Below are 21,555 nucleotides of genomic sequence, written 5' to 3'. Positions count from 1 at the left end.
TATACAGTATTGTTACATACTGTACTCTACACACTGTGGTTGAATCAGGACTGATACTGTAGGTGATATACAGTATTGTTACATACTGTACTCTACACACTGTGATTGAATCAGGACTGATACTGTAGGTGATATACAGTATTGTTACATACTGTACTCTACACACTGTGATTGAATCAGGACTGATACTGTAGGTGATATACAGTATTGTTACATACTGTACTCTACACACTGTGATTGAATCAGGACTGATACTGTAGGTGATATACAGTATTGTTACATACTGTACTCTACACACTGTGATTGAATCAGGACTGATACTGTAGGTGATATACAGTATTGTTGCATACTGTACTCTACACACTGTGATTGAATCAGGACTGATACTGTAGGTGATATACAGTATTGTTGCATACTGTACTCTACACACTGTGGTTGAATCAGGACTGATACTGTAGGTGATATACAGTATTGTTACATACTGTACTCTACACACTGTGATTGAATCAGGACTGATACTGTAGGTGATATACAGTATTGTTACATACTGTACTCTACACACTGTGATTGAATCAGGACTGATACTGTAGGTGATATACAGTATTGTTACATACTGTACTCTACACACTGTGATTGAATCAGGACTGATACTGTAGGTGATATACAGTATTGTTACATACTGTACTCTACACACTGTGATTGAATCAGGACTGATACTGTAGGTGAAAATACGTCGTTTTTTCATGATTACCTTTTAACGGAAGTCTGTTATTAACATAATAATTTTATCAACCTCTTTTATCCAAAGTGATTTACAGTACTAGATTACACGGCACCAGCAGCACTGTATGATGTACAACAATGGAACCATTTTATCCAAACACATCAGAATGTTTGCTGAACTTTGCTGGAATGCAGACATCCAACATTCTGTTCTGTTCTCCAGAATTCTTGAGAGAACATTGACCCCCACTTCAGAATCTGTGGAAATATGTTTATGTGTCAATGTATCCTCCTTCTCAAGGCGTTTGCTGTTATGACACAATCACCCACAGGGACAACTGTTAACATCCACTTCATATGCATACGTGTTTGGGTGTGTCCAGTGTGTTGACATTCTGAACGACAGAATGTTATGTTATGGAGACAAAAGAAAGAGTGTGTGTGTGTGTGTGTGTGTGTGTGTTAGAGTGTGAGCTGTATTTATCTGTGCAAACAGACATCACTGTACATATACAGTATAGTTGTTGGATTAGGTGCTACCTCTGCAGTGGCTGGACTCCAGCTTTAACTACACAGTCAGCCGCTGTGATACCAAACAGGTAAGGTCCCTTTCCAATCTGATTCATTCCTTTCCTTGTCCTCTTTCCTTGTCTCCTGTCATCGTTCCTTTATAACCACCACAGATCTGAAAGACCTTGCCATATGAAAGCAATATGATGGAGATGAAATAGAAGGTAATGAGTCTCTGTGGGGAAAACATCTGGGTCTCACACTGACATAACAAGGTAAAGGAAACAACAAAAGGAAGCTGTTTGAGAGTAATTGGGATTCTGCCTAAATCATCGTCTTGACATGATGCACTGTGGGCACAAGAGGTCAGAATCTCACCAGCTGAGAACATGATTGGCAGACGAAGCTTTGCGACAACTGACACTCCCTGCCAATGTAGTTACTCCGGTAACCTTTGACAATTCCCCTTCTGGCTAAGTACATTACATTTACATTTAAGTCATTTAGCAGACGCTCTTATCCAGAGCGACTTACAAATTACAGACTGTATTAGAACAAATAACTAAACCCATCTATCTGGACTGTTTTAGAAAACATAACTAACACACTCTTTCATAGACTGTATTAGAACACACAACTAAACCCATCTACCTAGAGTGTATTAGAACAAATAACTAAACCCATCTATCTGGACTGTTGTAGAAAACATAGCTAACACACTCTTTCATAGACTGTATTAGAACACCAAAACTAAACCCATCTACCTTGACTGTATTTGAACACAAATAACTAACCCAAACCCATCTACCTTTACTATATTTCAACACAGATAACTAACCTAAACCCATCTACATAGACTGTATTTGAAGGCAGATTACTAACCCAAACCCATCTACCGAGACTTTAATAGAACACATAACTAAACTCATCTACCTAGACTGTATTAGAACACACAACTAAACCCATCTATCTGGACTGTATTAGAACACATAACTAAACCCATCTACCTAGACTGTATTAGAACACAAAACTAAACTCATCTACCTAGACTGTATTAGAACACACAACTAAACCCATCTATCTGGACTGTATTAGAACACATAACTAAACCCATCTACCTAGACTGTATTAGAACACAAAACTAAACTCATCTACCTAGACTGTATTAGAACACATAACTAAACTAATCTACCTAGACTGTATTAGAACACAAAACTAAACTCATCTACCTAGACTGTATTAGAACACATAACTAAACTCATCTTCCTAGACTCTATTAGAACACATAACTAAACCCATCTACCTAGACTGTATTAGAACACAAAACTAAACTCATCTACCTAGACTGTATTAGAACACATAACTAAACTAATCTACCTAGACTGTATTAGAACACAAAACTAAACTCATCTACCTAGACTGTATTAGAACACACAACTAAACCCATCTATCTGGACTGTATTAGAACACATAACTAAACCCATCTACCTAGACTGTATTAGAACACAAAACTAAACTCATCTACCTAGACTGTATTAGAACACATACCTAAACTAATCTACCTAGACTGTATTAGAACACAAAACTAAACTCATCTACCTAGACTGTATTAGAACACATAACTAAACTCATCTTCCTAGACTCTATTAGAACACATAACTAAACTCATCTACCTAGACTGCATTAGAACACACATAACTGTTGTGTCTTTACTATCATTAAATTGAAGACAGTTTTATCAAAGATTCCCTGTAATTAGTATAACGCGATCAAAGTAATTAATTGTGTAACTGTAATTAACTAGGAAATAGGGGACACCAAGAAAAGTATTCAGATTACAAAGTTATAATTTCCCAATATAACCTTTCAGATATTTTCATATCTGATCAATAGTCTTCTGATTAATGATTTATTTATTTTACCTCACGTTAGTCTCATTACAAACATCATAAATTGTTGGTTATCTGCACAAATCCAGTCTTGACTATGAGTCATCCATACATCAATAGTCTTAAATCATTTATTTATTACTAACTAAGTAATTCACAGAAATGCATAAACAAACAGTAAATATGGTTACATGAAATGATAGAATGTGCCCGGTTGTTGTTCTTCGCGTTCAATGATGCCGAATTCCTAGCTGCAGACTAGTAATTAGTATCAAAGACTTGTTCTTATTCTGTCGGTATCGATAGTCTAAGAGTTTAACCACGTGGTATGGTTAAAAGATTCAGCAATGGTCTACAACCTTTGTCCTCTTCCTAATGAAGAAAAACATGGTCTACTGATAATTTCGCAAAGTGGGGTTTTATCCAGAATGGCAGAAGAGGGCTGTCCCAGGATGTCTGACCCTAATTGGCCTAGATGGAGTCCTCTGATTTAGTTCAAATCAAAAGGGAATTGTATTTTTCTTCATTAAACAGTCCACAATAATCTTACACAATTATTCAAACAGTATCATCCTCACTCATTCATCTTATACAACAATTAGATGTAAACCTCATATCTGAGGCTATTATATAAACAGCATTATGGTAATGTGGCCACACCGTCTCTCTTGAGCTTCCCAAGTTATTCCAAACGCACCAGTTCGTAGCTGGATTCTTCTCCGATCTTTTACACTTTCTCTGGAACATGAAATTTGTCCGTACCTAAAGTTCTGTGAGGTGGATGGATTTCCTTTGTCTCCATGAAAACTACTCTCTATAACTGTGTGTCCATGAGGCAGGGTCTTCCTTAGGAATTTACGACCTCACTCTGCCCACAGTAGTCTGGTTGTAGAAGCAGAGAGTGGGGGATGGTGCTCGATGTACCCAAAGAGGGCAACATCATGACATAACTAACTCAAACACATCTACCTAGACTGTATTGGAATAAAGATAACTACCCAAACCCATCTACCTAGAGTGTAGTAGAACACACAACTAAACCCATCTACCTAGAGTGTAGTAGAACACACAACTAAACCCATCTACCTAGAGTGTATTAGAACACATAACTAAACCCATCTACCTAGAGTGTATTAGAACACATAACTAAACCCATCTACCTAGAGTGTAGTAGAACACACAACTAAACCCATCTACCTAGAGTGTAGTAGAACACATAACTAAACCCATCTACCTAGAGTGTATTAGAACACATAACTAAACCCATCTACCTAGAGTGTATTAGAACACATAACTAAACCCATCTACCTAGAGTGTAGTAGAACACATAACTAAACCCATCTACCTAGAGTGTAGTAGAACACATAACTAAACCCATCTACCTAGAGTGTATTAGAACACATAACTAAACCCATCTACCTAGAGTGTAGTAGAACACATAACTAAACACATCTACCTAGAGTGTAGTAGAACACATAACTAAACCCATCTACCTAGAGTGTAGTAGAACACATAACTAAACCCATCTACCAAGAGTGTATTAGAACACATAACTAAACCCATCTACCTAGAGTGTAGTAGAACACATAACTAAACCCATCTACCTAGAGTGTATTAGAACACATAACTAAACCCATCTACCTAGAGTGTAGTAGAACACATAACTAAACACATCTACCTAGAGTGTAGTAGAACACATGACTAAACACATCTACCTAGAGTGTAGTAGAACACACAACTAAACACATCTACCTAAAGTGTAGTAGAACACACAACTAAACCCATCTACCTAGAGTGTAGTAGAACACACAACTAAACCCATCTACCTAGAGTGTAGTAGAACACACAACTAAACCCATCTACCTAGAGTGTAGTAGAACACATAACTAAACCCATCTACCTAGAGTGTAGTAGAACACACAACTAAACCCATCTACCTAGAGTGTAGTAGAACACATAACTAAACCCATCTACCTAGAGTGTATTAGAACACATAACTAAACCCATCTACCTAGTCAAACGCTCCCTAAACCACTTATGCGAGCAGGCCTTTCTAATTGACCTGGCCCGGGTATCCTGGAAGGATATTGACCTCATGCCGGCTGTAGAGGATGCCTGGTTGTTCTTTATAAGTAATTTCATCACCATCTAAAATAAGCATGCCCCTTTCAATAAATTTAGAACTAAGAACAGATATAGCCCTTGCTTCACTCCAGACCTGACTGCCCTCGACTAGCACAAAAACATCCTGTGACATTCTGCACTAGCATCGAATAGTCCCCGCGATACGCAACTTTTCAGGGAAGTCAGGAACCAGTACACACAGTCAGTTAGGAAAGCAAAGGCTAACTAGCTTTTTCAAACAGAAATTTGGGTCCTGTATCTCTGACACCAAAAAGTTTTGTGACACTGTAAAGTCCATGGAGAATAAGAGCACCTTCTGCCCACTGCACTGAGGCTAGGAAACACTGTCACCATCGATAAATCCACGATAATCGAGAATTTCAATAAGCATTTCTCTACGGCTGGCCATGCTTTTCTCCTGGCTACCCCAACCCCGGCTAACAGCTCCGCACACCCCGCAGCTACTTGCCCAAGCCTCCTTCGCCCAAAATCCAGACAGCTGATGTTCTGAAAGTGCTGCAAAGCTGCAAAGAGCTGCAAAATCTGGACCTGTACAAATCAGCTGGGCTAGACAATCTGGACCCTCTATTTTTGTTGCAACCTCTCTTTGGTATCATGCGAGATTCCTAAAGATTGGAAAGCTGCCCCTGTCATCCCCCTCTTCAAAGGGGGTGACACTCTAGACCAAAACTGTTACAAATCTATATCCATCCTGCCCTTCTAAAGTCTTCGAAAGCCAAGTTAACAAACAGATCACTGATCATTTTGAATCCCACCGTGCATTCTCCACTGTGCAATCCAGTTTCCGAGCTAGTCATGGGTGCACCTCAAGGTATTAAATGATATCATAACCGCCATCGATAAAAGACAGTACTGTGCAGCCGTCTTCATCGACCTGGCCAAGGCATTCGACTTTGTCAATTACCGTATTCTTATCGGCAGACTCAACAGCCTTGGTTTTTCAGATGACTGCCTCGCCTGGTTCACCAACTACATCTCAGATAGAGTTCAGTGTGTCAGAGCCTGTTGTCCGGACCTCTGGCAGTCTCTATGGGGGTACGACAGGGTTCAATTCTCGGGCGGACTCTTTTCTCTGTATAAATCAATGATGTCGCTCTTGCTGCGGGTGATTCATTCATCCACCTCTACTCAGACGACACCATTCTGTATACATCTGGCCCTTCTTTGGACACTGTTAACAAACCTCCAAATGAGCTTCAATGCCATACAACACTCCTTTCATGGCCTCCATCTGCTCTTAAATGCTAGAAAAACTAAATGCATGCTCTTCAACCGATGATCTTCAACCGATCGCTGCCAACACACGCCAGCCCGACTAGCATCACCACTCTGGATAGTTCTGACTTAGAATATGTGGACAACTACAAATACCGAGGTGTCTGACTAGACTGTAAACTCTCCTTCCAGACTCACATTAAGCATCTCCAATCCAAATTTAAATCTAGAATTGGCTTCCTAACAATTGGCTTCCTGGCCTTTTAGATCATAATGAATAAGGTCATAGGGACAAGGGATCCTAGATAAGCCCCTGAGCTCCGTACTGCTCAATCAACCAATCACAACCAGCAGAGAGAGTGGGAGGAGTGTGAGGAGGACACAAAACATAGATGAATGATACAGCTACAGTATCAATCCTAAACACCATGCAGCCTTTTCATGGGAGGGATATTCTGTCAGTTTCATTAAGTACATTGTTCATCTGACAAAACTGGTTTGAGAGACTCAGTCAAGCATAACCGACACACATTGATAACACTATAGTCCATGAACATTATAGGCCATAGGTTAATAGAGAGAAAGGACTATATGTAGGGTTCTGTCTGGTATGTGATTCTACCATAAGACTAAACACACTGGCCATGTCCGACTCCCCATACTAACTAGTAGGCTGATGGATATGAGAAAAACAACGTTTTATAGTATGTGAAATGTCTACTACTGAGTCATTCATTTCAGCCTTTTAATGTTTTTATTTATTTATTTAACCAGGTAGACTAGTTGAGAACAACTTCTCATTTACAACTGCAATCTGGCCAAGATAAAGCAAAGCAGTACGACACAAGCAACAACACAGAGTTACACATGGAATAAACAAACATACAGTCAATAATACAATAGAAAAAGTCTATATACAGTGTTTGCAAATGAGGCAGGATAAGGGAGGTAAGGCAATAAATAGGCCATAGTGGCAAAATAATTATAAAATAGCAATTAAGATTCTTAATCTAGTGTAATTCACTACATGCTATTGAGGAAGAGAATTGTCACTTCAGACCCAGATTATAATTAGCTGATAATAAGATAAGTGGATAGACTGTAGAAGACACATTCTCATCAGCATGCTGTACTAGGCTCACCCATACTATTTGTTGCTTATTGCACACATTTGATCTAGACTACATTGTAAATAGCGTAGTAATAACCAGACAGATATCCATGTAGCGTAATATTAATGTAAGAGATCCAGCCGGCTCACCAGGGTCCATTCTAAATAGTATGTAGTATGATCAGAACACAGTAGTTATAGTCAGTTGTAGTCAAGACAGATGTCAGACACGGTCTAGGTGGTTTGTCTATGAGATCCGGCCGGCTCACCAGGCTCCATTCTAAATAATGTGTAGTATGATTAGAACACAGTAGTTATAATCAGTTGTAGTCAAGACAGATTTCAGACACGGTCTAGGTGGTTTGTCTATGAGATCTGGCCGACTCACCAGGCTCAATTCCAAATAGTATGTAGTATGATTAGATAGTCAGTAGTAGTCAAGACAGATGTCAGACACGGTCTAGGTGGTTTGTCTATGAGATCCAGTCGGCTCACCAGGCTCCATTCTAAATAGTATGTAGTATGATCAGAACACAGTAGTTATAGTCAGTAGTAGTCAAGACAGATGTCAGACACGGTCCAGGTGGTTTGTCTAAGAGGCAGGTTGAACAACAATCAAGAACAACAACAAAAGTACAACAATCAAGGACATATTTTAGTCATTGACCTTTTATTAATTGATCTGATAAAGGGGTTTTCATATTCATATGACTGTCTCACACCTGTTAATGGGCAACACTTATTTAGAAGTTGTATTCTGGGAGAACAAATGTTTTAAATAGATGGTTAACAGATCCTTCAGTTTAGGTAGGCTGCAGAGACATGGAGCATTGTTCACAGTTACCAGAAGAGGAAAGCATTTCACTTCACCAGCTAAAGGCATGATTGACAGAGAAAGCTCAGACTGGGGTTATTCAAATCCAGTCTCACACAGTGGGGATCAGTTCTGTGATTGCCTAAATTCAACACACCTGTTCCTCCAGGTAGGTTAAAGTCAAAACATGATTTTACTGGGCCGCTCCAGGACCACGGTTGCCTACAAGGTGCAATCTTTCCCAACCCTCTTCTCTGGGTTCACCAGACAGGCACACCTGTATCAATTAGTAAAGGGTTTGATGGTTCGTAGAATGAATCAGGTGTGTCAGATTAGGATCACTGAAAACCAAACACACACTAATTTACCCAGAGGCCTTTAGTTACTTGACACAGCTCATTCTGCACAACAGCCAGAAGAGGGCAGTATTTAACTCCACAAGCTAAAGGAATAATTGGCAGACTAAACAACGACTAGACAAACCTCTTTCTGCAGCACTCCAGGACCAGGGTTTTCTACTACACTGTAGGTGCAGTACCTTCCAACCCTCTCCGCCTGGTTCCCCAGACAGGCACACCTGCATTAATTTGATGCACTACAGGATTTGATGGTTAGTAGACTGAATCAGGCGTGCCAGTTTAGTGCTAAAACCAAAATGTGAAATGTCTGATGGTCCCTGAGGAGAGGGTTGGGAAACCCTGGACTGGGGGCCTCAATCTTCACTTTAGTGCTGCTTTCCATTATTCTGGGTGATTGATTGATTAAAGTGGTATATTGGCTATTAGTATTCTAGACCTGAATCAGTCCCTGATTAGAGGAGAAGGATGATGATGAGGTTGAAGGGTCTTTCTGTACTGTTACTATGGGAACCTTTTCTCAGTATCAGTAGTGTTGTAGCTGGTGTTGGTCATGTCCACAAATAGATCAGTATGAAAGAACTGTGAACAAACCATTCTCAGAAGCCATGTGGTGTTTCCTGCCTGTGTGGGTGTGTGTGTATATGTATTAAAAAGTGACCTCTATTGATCTGTGTGAACACACATCCCTCTACAGATATGTCTGCTGGATTAGATGCTACAGTATCTATATAGTGGCTGGACTCCAGCATAAACTTTATACAGTCAGCAGCTATGTTCCCAAACAGTAAGGCCACCTGCAATTAGTCTCAATCTGTTCCCTTACTTTACTCGTCTCATTTCCTTGTCTCCTTTGCTTTGTTACAATCAAAGATCTGAAAGACCTCACCATATGAATGCAATGTGATGGAACTCTATTAATCTTCCAGGTCTCTCACATCTCAGTCTTAACAAAGGAATGGAACCCTGTCAACCTACCAGGTTTTTAACATCTCAGTCATAACACAGGAATGGAATTCTTTTAACCTACGAGGCCTCACACATCTCAGTCATAACAAAGGAACGGAAACAACCATAACCAGCAGTATTAGAATATTGGGAAACTGTCTAAATCATACCCTGGGCACCGGCAGGAGAGACCACTGAATCCAAACACACGCTAATGTATCCAGAGGCCTTTAGTTATTTGACATGTTTCATTCTGCACGGCAGCCAGCAGAGGGCAGTATTTAACTCCACAAGCTGTAGGTGCAGTACTTCCCAACCCTCTTCTCTGGGTTCACCAGACAGGCACACCTGCATCAATTAGTAAAGGGTTTGCTGGTTAGTAGACTGAATCAGATGTGTCAGATTAGGATAAAACAAACATGTTGGGAAACCCTGGACTGGGGGCCTCAAGGTTCACTGAAGCACTGCTTCCCTTTATTCTGGGTGATTGATTTATTCGTGGTATATTGGCTATTAGTATCCCAGACATGAATCAGTCCCTGATTAGAGGAGAAGGATGATGATGAGGTTGAAGGGTCTTTCTGTACTGTTACTATGGGAACCTTTTCTCAGTATCAGCAGTGTTGTTGCTGGTGTTGGTCATGTTCACACATAGATCAGCATTAAATAAGTGTGAACAAACCATTCTCATAAGTCATTTGGTGTTGTGTGTGTGTGTGGGTGTGTGTGTGTGCGTGCGTGTGTGTGTGTTCACTGTGCTATCGTGTTTGAGGGGTACTTGTATCTGTATTTGCCTGTTGTCAGCAAGAGGGGAGGGACTGTGTACATAACCACAAGAGCTCTGTTATAACAAGGCCCCCTGAAAGTTGAACATTTGAATGCTGATTCTGTATCTTAAAAGACAATTCATCTCCATTACAAGTTGACATTGGACCAATACATTTTGACATCATGGCAAGACACAAGATCCTAACCTTTACTGTGATGTTATTCATCCCGGCTTGGATTTTGGGTGTGGACTCCAAGATTGTAAGCTGCTACACTATTTTGAGAGAGAGAGAGTCAAAGAGGAAAATAACAGGCAAAATTTTATTATGGACAAAGTTAAGTGTCACGTGACTCGTCTGAAGGTAACAGATATCGGTTTTAAACCGAAGTATGAAGGTAGTTTTGTGCCTACCCCAAAAAAGGCGTTATAAATGTGTAAAGAAATATATATATATACATTTCCTGAGTTTTCTTATATCGCCCAGCTTTAGGACAGACACTTCAAAACCTTGTTTTTTCTGATTCATTTTTTGACTGTCCTTTCTGCATTTGATGAATGTCTTATCCAATGAGTTTCTATAGGGTTAGAAGGAAAGGCCAAAAACATTACATTTTTTTCATCAAATTATTATTACTAATTATTATATATTTTTTGATTCCTAAAGGAATCCAAAATTCAAAATCAAATAGATATATGATCCATAGTATGACCATTTTAAAACAATTCTTACAGCTGTCTCTCATCATAATAATATTATCTGCATTTTCTTGTTTCACACCTGTTTCTCTATTTCTCTTCCATCCACTAAAGGTTCGTCTCCCTCTGCATGATCCAAAATCCAACTTCCCCTTAGACATGGCTCCAGACTCTGTTGATGACTCCTACAAGGGCTGTGAGGAGAAGATGCTCAGGAAGGTGAATGACTATTACCTGCCAAAAGAGAGAAGAGAGAACAAAGATTTCAACCAGGCTTGGACCGCTGCTGAGGACCATTACGAAGAAAAAGGAAAACTGTCTAAAGAATATTCCCTGGCAATCCAGGTGTATGTGAATGCAACAGCCAACGTTTACAAGTCATTCAACAACGCCACTCGTACACAAAAGAAGAGCTACACCACAACATTCCAGTACCACTCCCTGCACTTCCTTCTGACCAATGCCTTACGAATCCTGAACAACAATTTTCGGAAACGCTTTATTGAAAAGCATTTCCATACCTTCCGAGGAACCAATGTGACTTTCTTCCCTGGCCAAAATACTGCAATGCGATTTGGACAGTTCACCTCGAGCTCTTTAGACAAGAATCTTGCTAAAGGCTTTGGAACTAAATCCTGTTTTGAGATCGCTACCTACTTTGGTGCCCCACTGGGGAAGTACTCTCAGCTGCCACATGAGAAAGAAGTGCTGATTCCCCCCTACGAGGTGTTCAAAATCACCAAGGTGATGAAGAGAAAAGACAAGAAGGACCTCTGGTGTGACGTCGTCTACAAACTGCAGAGTACTAAGAAAGGAAAAAGTGACCTGAAATGCCAGATGGTTAATAAAACACTCCAAAGAGAATAAAATCAAACCAGCAACACAAGTTTTCTGCTTTCAATCAAATATGACATGCAGATTTTATTTCAACCCCCAGCATCCCCATCCATCATCGCTCCCGCCTACAAATTCAGGAAATATTCAGTAATTAAAGCAGTACTTTCCCAACTTTCAGATTGTCAGACCAGTCTTGTAATAAATGCTACACACATTATTAAAATTTCCTCTGCCAGTGAATTGGCATTTGTTGTCATGTGCATTGCAGCTTTTGTTAAAACCAATAAAGAAAATCATTCAGCAATGACATCTCCTGTCCTATTTATCCACTTCCTGTACATCTGTTATAAAGATATCCATTTCAACTCACTTGAAGAAAATGCGTTTGTTCTCAGTTTTATAGTTAGAAAAGGCTACAAAGATATTTATATTTAAACAAAAATTCTAAGTTTGACAAAGATGAAGAAATAATCGTAGAAATAAATGACACTTATTAATGGCTTTGAAATAAACTTGATGGAGAGCAGTAGCAGGGCCAGTAGTTTCATATGTCTGTGAGGTCAGAGTCCTGTACTGCTCAATCTATCAACCACAATAAGTAGAGTTCCTGTGGCACTCCAGGACCAGGGTTCCATACTACACTGTAGGTGCAGTACTTTCAAACCCTCTTGTTAGTGACCACCAGACAGGCACATCTTCCTCAATTAGTCAAGGGGTTGATGGTTAGTAGACTGATTAGGACTAAAACAGAAATGTGAAATGTATGGTGGTTCCTGATGAGAGGGTTGGGAAACACTGGACTGGGGACATCAATATTCACTGTAGTGCTGTTTTCCATTATTCTGGGTGAATGATTGATTAAAGTGGTATATTGGCTATCAGTATTCCAGACCTGACTCAGTCCCTGATTAGTGGAGAAGGATGATGTTGAGGTTTAAGGGTCTTTCTGTACTGTTCCTTTATTTATTATCAGCAGTGGTGTTGGTCATGTTCACACGTAGATCAGCATGGAAGAAGTGTGAACAAACAATTCTCAGAAACCATGTGGTGTTTCCTGCCTGTGTGGGTGCGTCAGAATGTGACCTCACTTTAATAATGTTTACATATCTTGCATTACTCATCTCATATGTATATACTGTATCTTAGTCTATGCTGCTCTGACATAGCTCATCCAAAAATGTATATATTCTTAAGTCCATTCCTTTACTTTGGATTTGTGTGTATTGTTGTGAAATTGTTAGATACTACTTGTTAGATACTACTGCACTGTTGGCGCTAGAAAGACAAGCATTTCGCTACACCCTCAATCGCATCTGGAAAACAGTTATGTGACCAATAAAATTTGATTTGATTTTCTATTGATCTGTGCAAACTCACATCGCTCTACACAGTTACGGCTGTTGGATTATGTGCTGTTTATACAGTGGCTGGACTCAGCATAAACTTGACACATTCATCAATTATGTTCACAATCATTAAGGTGACATCCCAACAGTCTCAACCTGCTACCTTCCTTTCCCTGTCTCCTTTCCTTTTGTTACCACCACAGATCTGAAAGACCTCACCATATGAATGCAATGTGATGGAACTCTGTCAACCTACCAGGTCTCTCACATCTCAGTCATAACAAAGGAATGGAACCCTGTCAACCTACCAGGTCTCTCACATCTCAGTCACAACAAAGGAATGGAACCCTGTCAACCTACCAGGTCTCTAACATCTCAGTAATAACAAAGGAATGGAACCCTGTCAACCTACCAGGTCTCTCACATCTCAGTCATAACAAAGGAATGGAACCCTGTCAACCTACCAGGTCTCTCACATCTCAGTCACAACAAAGGAATGGAACCCTGTCAACCTACCAGGTCTCTAACATCTCAGTAATAACAAAGGAATGGAACCCTGTCAACCTACCAGGTCTCTCACATCTCAGTCACAACAAAGGAATGGAACCCTGTCAACCTACCAGGTCTCTAACATCTCAGTCATAACAAAGGAATGGAAACCTCCATAACCAGCAGAATTTGAATTTTGGGAGACTGTCTAAATCATACCCTGGGCACTGGCATGAGAGACCACTAAAAACCAAACACACACTGATGTACCCAGAGGCCTTCAGGGCAGTGTTTCCCAAACTCAGTCCTCTGGACCCAAAGGAGTGCACTTTTAGTTTTTTGCCTGAACTCACCACAACTGTTTCACATGATCAAAGCTTACTAATTAGTTGAACCAGCTGCGTAGAGGACAAAACCACCCTTTGGGGCCCGTGGGCTGAGTTTGGGCAACCCTGCTTTAGTTAAAAGACATGGTTCATCCTGCACAGCAGCCAGAAGAGGGCAGTATTTAACTCCACCAGCTAAAGGAAGGATTGGCAGACAAAACTCTGGAAAAACTTATTTTTGGAGTGCTGCAGGTACTGCAGGATTTTGTCACAACTACAGACCATACTGAGCTACTTAGCTAACTGATCAGTTCAGTGATTGCCTAAATTCAACACACCTGGTCTTCCAGGTCGGTTAAATGAAAAAATTAGAAGTGCCTGCAGCACTCTAGGACCAGGGTTCCATACTACACTGTACAGTAGTTGCAGTACTTCCCAAACCTCTCCTCTGGGTTCGCCAGACAGGCACAGCTGCATCAATTAGTCAAGGGGTTGATGGTTAGTAGACTGAATCAGGTGTGCCAGTTTAGTGCTAAAACCAACATGTGAAATGTCTGATGGTCCCTGAGGAGAGCGTTGGGAAACCCTGGACAGGGGGCCTCAATCTTCACTTTAGTGCTGCTTTCATTTATTCTGGGTGAATGATTGATTAAAGTGGTATATTGGCTTTTAGTATTCCAGACATGAATCAGTCCCTGATTAGAGGAGAAGGATGATGATGAGGTTGAAGGGTCTTTCTGTACTGTTACTATGGGAACCTTTTCTCAGTATCAGCAGTGGTGTTGGTCATGTTCACACATAGATCAGCATGGAAGAAGTGTGAACAAACAATTCTCAAAAGTCATTTGGTGTGTGTGCGTGCGTGTGGGCGTTTACTGTGCTATGGTGTTTGAGGGGTACTTGTGCCTGTTCTCAGCATGAGAGGCGGGATTGTGAAAGTAACCACAAGAGCACTGGTATTAAAAGGGCCCCTGAAAGTTAAACATTTGAATACTGATTCTGTATCTTAAAAGACAATTAATCTCCATTACAAGTTTCCATTGGACCAATACATTTTGACACCATGGCAAGATACAAGAACCTAACCTTTACTCTGATGTATTTAGTCCAGGCTTGGATTTTGGGTGTGGACTCCAAGATGGTAAGATGCTACACTATTTTGAGAGAGAGTGAAAGAGCAAAATAACAGGCACAATTTTAGTGTGGACAAAGTTAAGTGTCAAGGGACTCGTCTGAAAGTAACAGATACCGGTCTAAAAAATGAATCGAAGTATGAAGGTAGTTTTGTGCCTACCCCAAAAAGGCGTTATATATGTGTAAATAAATATATACACATTTCCGGAGTTCTTATATCGCCCAGCTTTAGGACCGACACTTCAAAACCTTCATTTTTTGACTGTCCTTTCTGCATTTGATGAATGTCTTATCCAATGTGTTTCTTTAGGGTTAGAAGGAAATGCCAACATTCCTTCAACATAGTACTATTTATTATATATTTTTTGAGACCTAAAGGGGTCCTAAAATTCAAAATCAAATAGCTAAATGATCCATAGTATGACCATCTTAAAACAATTCTATGTCAACTCAGCACCTCCCACCCCAACGTCTTAAACTCTAAATAAATAACTGACAGACTTACAGCTGTCTCTCATCATAATAATATTATCTACAAGTTCTTGTTTCACACCTGTTTCTCTATTTCTCTTCCATCCACTAAAGGTTCGTCTCCCTCTGCATGATCCAAAATCCAACTTCCCCTTAGACATGGCTCCAGACTCTGTTGATGACTCCTACAAGGGCTGTGAGGAGAAGATGCTCAGGAAGGTGCATGACTATTACCTGCCAAAAGAGAGAAGAGAGAGCAAAGATTTCAACCAGGCTTGGACCGCTGCTGAGGACCATTACACAAAAAAAGGAAAACTGTCTAAAAACTATTCCCTGGCAATCCAGGTGTATGTGAATGCAACATCCAACATTTACAAGTCATTCAACGCTGCCACTCGTACCCAAAAGGAAAGCTACAAAACTGTGTTCAAGTACCACTCCCTGCACTTCTTTTTGGCCAATGCCTTACGAATGCTGAACAAGAACAAGAACAACAAGAACAAGACTTTCCAAACCTTCCGTGGATCTAAAGACTCTTTCGAGGGTGTCCAATATGATGAAATGCGATTCGGACAGTTCACGTCGAGCTCTTTAGACAAGAAAATCACTAAACACTTTGGAAATCGCTCCTGTTTTGAGATCACCACCTACCTTGGTGCCCCACTGGGGGAGTACGCATCTCAGATGGCTCATGAGAAGGAGGTGCTGATTCCTCCCTACGAGGTGTTCAGAATTACAGAGGTGCTGAAGAGAACAGACAAGAAAGACCTCTGGTGTGATGTCGTCTACAAACTGCAAAGTACTAAGAAAGGAAAAAGTGACCTGAATTGCAGTTTGTTTAAACAACTCCAAGGAGAATAAAATTAAACCAGCAACACAGCTTTTCTGCATGCTGTCAAATTATGACATTTTGTGTTGTATTGTAGATTATATTGTAACCCTTGGTTTCCCCATCCATTGTTGCTCCCTCCCACAAATGCTGGAAATATGATTATCAGATCTGTCCTGTTATAAATGTTGGCCACATTGTTAAGATATCTTCTGCCAGTGAATTGGCATGTGTGCATTGCAGCTTTTGTTAAAACCAATAAAGAAAAGCATTCAGCAACATGACATTTCCTGTCCTATTTATCCACTTCCTGTACATCTGTTATAAAGATATCCATTTCAACTCACTTGAAGAAAATGCGTTTGTTCTCAGTGTTATAATTAGAAATGGCTACAAAGATATTTAGATTTAAACAAAGATTCAAAGATTTCGACAAAGATAAATAAATAGTTGTCGAAAATAAATTACACTTATTAACGGCTTCGAAATAAACTTTATGCATGGAGGGAAGGAGAGCAGTAGCAGGGTTAGTAGTTTCCTGTGTCTGTGAGGTCAGAGCTCAGTACGGCTCAATCTATCAACCTCAATGAGGAGAGAGCGGTCTCCTTCCAGGCCGACTATATTGCAGTCAGGCTGCACACAGCAACCAATGGGCATTCGTTTGCTATATCATATGATGTGTTTCGCTGATATGTTAAACACCTATCCAGGTGTTGTGAGATCTGGAAGGCAACTTCCATGTAGTCGGCCTGGAACATGGCCAACATCATGAGGGCGTTTGGAAGAGAGATGAGAAAAGACTCAGTTATCAAGAAGCTTTCAGCAGCTACCATGTTGACTACCAGAGACAACAGAGGCCATAGGTTTTGCAGTGAACTGTCATAACTACGTACTGACTAAACTGGTGCTTTGACACTACTATAAAACACAATATATTTAAGAGATGGGAATGATAATGAATATCTTATAAGGTAATGATAACACCTGCACAGTTACTGAATGACATTTATCGTGGTCAGGTTGTTTGTGTTGTGGTTGTGGTTTGCATTAAACTCAGTCTGATGATGACTATGTCACACCTTTGAGAGGGCCTCAAACTTTAGTGTTGGTTCTGACATGACAATACCAGAAAAAGATACCTGTTAGTTGGAAACAGCTTGCCTCAGTCCCAAATATGTTTGTGCTGTCTTGCCATCTCCTATGTTATTGTCACACCCTGATCTGTTGCACCTGTCTTTGTGATTGTCCCCAACCCCCTCCAGGTGTCACCCATGTACCCCATTATCCCCTGTGTATTTATACCTGTGATCTCTGTTTGTCCATTGCCAGTTGGTTTGGTTCATCGTACCTACCAGCGGTTTTCACCTTGCCTATAGGTCCTGTATTTCTATTTTTCCCGGTTTTGACCTTTATGTCTGACCTGACCCTGAGCCTGTCTGCCGTCCTGTACCCTTGCCCCACTACTCTGGATTACCAACCTCTGCCTGACCCTGAGCCTGTCTGCCGTCATGTACCCTTGCCCCACTACTCTGGATTACCAACCTCTGCCTGACCCTGATCCTGTCTGCCGTCCTGTACCTTTGCCTGCCAGTGTTCGATTTAATACACTTTTGTTACTTCAACACTGTCTGCACCTGGGTCTTAACTTCAAACGTGATACTTATTGTTTGGTGTGAAAATGGCATACAATTGTCAAGACAGCACAAACAGATCTGGGACTGAGGCTTGGAAAGAGCTAAACAGCAGTAAGAAGTTATGAGTGAAGTCACCCTGGTGACTGACTGGTATCATTCCATATTTAGCTAATGTGATATATTTTAATAAACATGTTCTATTTTATTATATTTTGTTTGATTCAAAATGCAAAAATTAAACTGTGGTGTGAAGTCGTCTACACAGTAGTGAGCACTGCAGTTCAGAGTGATGTTAAGAGAGAAAATGTCTGCTCCAAGCTGTTGTGCATGCAAAACGCTGCTGGCACCCAAGCATACAATGACGCGATATGATCTTTCTCGCTAATTTTTCAAAATAAAAGCCTGAAACTATGTCTAAAGACTGTTCACACCATGGGGAAGCCATAGGAAAAGGAATCTGGTTGATATCCATTTAAATGGAGCAAAGGCAGGCAATGGAACAGAGAGCTTTCAGGAAAAACAGCACTTCAGGGAGGGATTTTCCTCAGGTTTTCACGTTTGTCAACCAAACATCAAAGTACTGCCCCCTACACTCAACAGGTTAAATTACTATACAATATTCCTGCAACCAATAGAATGTTATATATATGTATATATGGGGGATACAATCTTCCCTGCTATGCAGATTTTGCTTTGAGGAGGCAGAGTCATTAGATCATTTATTATGGTACTGTTCATATGTAGCTCGTTTTTGGTCACAGGTCCAGGAATGGCTGAAGAATTGCAACATTTGCCTAGAACTAACGCTGCAGATAGCAATACTGAGTAATTTGAAAAGCCATAGTCAATTAATCAATAATATAATAATTATTTTAGCAAAAATGTTTATCTTAATTTACAATCTGTAGAAGCTATTTGAATAGAAATATTCAGTACTTTTGTGAAACATCACAGCACAGTTGAAAAATATATGTCAAATAGAAATCCAAAATGGATGGTGTTAAGAGATCGATGGGAGGGGTTGAATGGAGCTGAAGGGTGGGACTAATAACAAGATCGCAAGGTCGCAGTTGTAAATCATAACTTGTTCTCAACTGGCCAACCTGGTTAAATAAAGGTGAAATAACAAAAGAAAAGAACCAATGTAAAACATACGGGTCTGTAAAATATGTATAGGTTCAGAGATTTTAGCACAGTTACAAATATAAATCAAACTGGATGGACATCATAAATAGAGAAAGGACAAAACAATATATATAACTATGGTAAAATAGACTGTGTCTTTAAAATGTGCATAATATTGTGGCGAAATTCTGCACGGAGCCTTCACCGTGCGCTGCCACTTTAAGAGAGCATGAGCAGTAAGGAAGGAGGAAATAAAGTAGTTTATAAAGTATTAAACTCAATCATCGGTGTGATCGCTCTACGTCGTGGTTATTTTTGTTTGGGTCCGCGCCGGTTATGGATCGCATGGATTAGTAGCAACATTGTTGTGAGGCTTTAACCTACAAACCAACAAACCATCGGACAGTCAGACCGTACACCGGCATGCCTGAAGACCACAGCTAAGATCTCTCGTTTCCTTTCTCTCTTTCTCTTCCCTCTATCGTTCCAGTGCTTTACCCTGCAACAGAATCTCTATTTTCCTAATGCACTTCCCATTGAAGATCATTGGAGCTGGACTATTATTGCCCTGCCAGAAGTATTTGGGTGGACATTTTAGTTAAAAGGGAGGTTGCTTGCAAGTTGTGTATTGTTATTTGAACTGTATTGAGGTGTACTAAGGACATGTGGCCGAGAAGATTGTGGACATTTTTTAAGGCCTTTGTGTCTATGAACACCCCCACATTCATACCCTCTGCACTCCTCCACTGGAAAATAATACAGATTATTGCAAATCCTCTGACTGGGTTCTTTCTGGTATGAAGTTGCTGTTCAATTGCTCTGCCATTATTATTATTATTGTATGAGTTATTCTTGGTGATGTGGGTTTTATAGGGTGTGTATTCTCTTTTCTCTCCACTGGCTATCTGGTAAACAGGCTACACTCTAGGCAGTCTCTTCTGCTGATGTGTGTGGGTCTGGTAGTGGTACTCTCTCTATTCTACTCTTTTCCTTTCGGCATGGTTAATACCTGCCTGAAGCCCGAACAAAGTTTTTCTTTACCCCTCTCTAATAAATAACGCTACAATATGTAGAAGCATAAGTGTTATTGTTTGTTTACTCCAATTTATATATCTATATACTGTTACATTGGTGCCGTGACCTGGATCACTGGTTGCTGTGGAAAAGGAGGAGGTCAAAAGGGGGGTGAGTGTAACGGATGTGAAACAGGTAGCTGTGGTGCGCACTAAATAGTGTTTCAATTGGTGACGTCACTTGCTCTGAGACCTTGAAGTAGTGGTTCCCCTTGCTCTGCAAGGGCCATGGCTTTTGTGGAGCGATGGGTAACGATGCTTCGTGGGTGACTGTTGTTGATGTGTGCAGAGGGTCCCTGGTTCGCGCCCGGGTATGGGCGAGGGGACGGTCTAAAGTTATACTGTTACATATGGGTATGAATACTTTCTGAGGGCACTGAAGACCTTTTAAACAAATGTTTCAAGTGAGAATAAAGCAGGTCTCATTCTGAAAAATAAATACATTTTAGCAGAAAAAAGTAATGTAGTTCCAGTAGTTAGCTACATGACAAACAAGTAATTAACTACTGAAAACACTACAAAGCTACCACCAACCCAATGGGCATAGATGTTAGTTCAACCTCTAGTTGACAACTCAACCAAATGTAAATCAAAACTAACAGTGAATTCAATGTGAAATCAACAACAAATGTCATTGGATTTGGGTTAAAAGCTGTGTGATAAAAATAAACTCCCCTACGTTGATTACTTTTTGCAAATCCAATCAGTTATCAACGTTGATTCAACGTCATCACATATTTTTTTGGTCTGAAATCACGTGGAAACAATGTTGATTCAACCAGTTTTTGTCCCGTGGGAAACAATTGCTAAATTTTGTTCAGAAAGGAATCACCACCTATAAATATGTTTAACCATTTACTAAAGAATGAATAATTCAAGTCTTGGTGATAAGAATAAATAGTTCATCTGTCTGTGGCCCACAACAAATGACAGGATGTTTCAAGGCTATCCACCTATAAGAAGGAGACTTGATATGTGTCTTTAATGGCACCCTATTCTATATATAGTGCACTACATGGGGAAACAGGGTGTAATTTGTGATGCACTCTTGTAGACCAGACAGTTTGGTGTAACATCCTCTTCATTCCTTGTTCATTCCGTTCCGTGATATTTAT

At 40.2% G+C, this 21,555-nt stretch overlaps 2 protein-coding genes across 2 annotated transcripts; both read left to right on the top strand.

Moving 5' to 3' along the window:
* The first annotated feature begins 10,563 nt into the window (after positions 1-10,563).
* Positions 10,564-12,311, top strand: LOC135507146 (ecto-ADP-ribosyltransferase 5-like). The gene is made up of 2 exons (XM_064926727.1): positions 10,564-10,740; positions 11,291-12,311. Exons 1-2 carry the CDS (start codon positions 10,663-10,665, stop codon positions 12,041-12,043), a joined length of 831 nt encoding a protein of 276 aa, XP_064782799.1. The 5' UTR covers positions 10,564-10,662; the 3' UTR covers positions 12,044-12,311.
* A 2,812-nt stretch (positions 12,312-15,123) lies between these two features.
* Positions 15,124-16,889, top strand: LOC135507147 (ecto-ADP-ribosyltransferase 5-like). Its single transcript, XM_064926729.1, has 2 exons — positions 15,124-15,315; positions 15,894-16,889. Exons 1-2 carry the CDS (start codon positions 15,238-15,240, stop codon positions 16,638-16,640), a joined length of 825 nt encoding a protein of 274 aa, XP_064782801.1. The 5' UTR covers positions 15,124-15,237; the 3' UTR covers positions 16,641-16,889.
* The last annotated feature ends 4,666 nt before the right edge of the window (positions 16,890-21,555 follow it).

The sequence above is a fragment of the Oncorhynchus masou genome, chromosome 20, assembly GCF_036934945.1.
Source record: "Oncorhynchus masou masou isolate Uvic2021 chromosome 20, UVic_Omas_1.1, whole genome shotgun sequence".
Taxonomy (NCBI): Eukaryota; Metazoa; Chordata; class Actinopteri; order Salmoniformes; family Salmonidae; genus Oncorhynchus; species Oncorhynchus masou.
Note: the sequence above shows the minus strand (reverse complement) of the source record. Positions and strands in the feature narration are given on the sequence as shown.

Bases quoted from the DNA above. Each gene is read 5' to 3' on its own strand.
- LOC135507146 (XM_064926727.1), top strand. From the start codon at position 10,663: ATGGCAAGACACAAGATCCTAACCTTTACTGTGATGTTATTCATCCCG. The intron at 10,741-11,290 runs GTAAGCTGCTAC...CATCCACTAAAG, and splicing joins TGGGTGTGGACTCCAAGATT to GTTCGTCTCCCTCTGCATGA.
- LOC135507147 (XM_064926729.1), top strand. From the start codon at position 15,238: ATGGCAAGATACAAGAACCTAACCTTTACTCTGATGTATTTAGTCCAG. The intron at 15,316-15,893 runs GTAAGATGCTAC...CATCCACTAAAG, and splicing joins TGGGTGTGGACTCCAAGATG to GTTCGTCTCCCTCTGCATGA.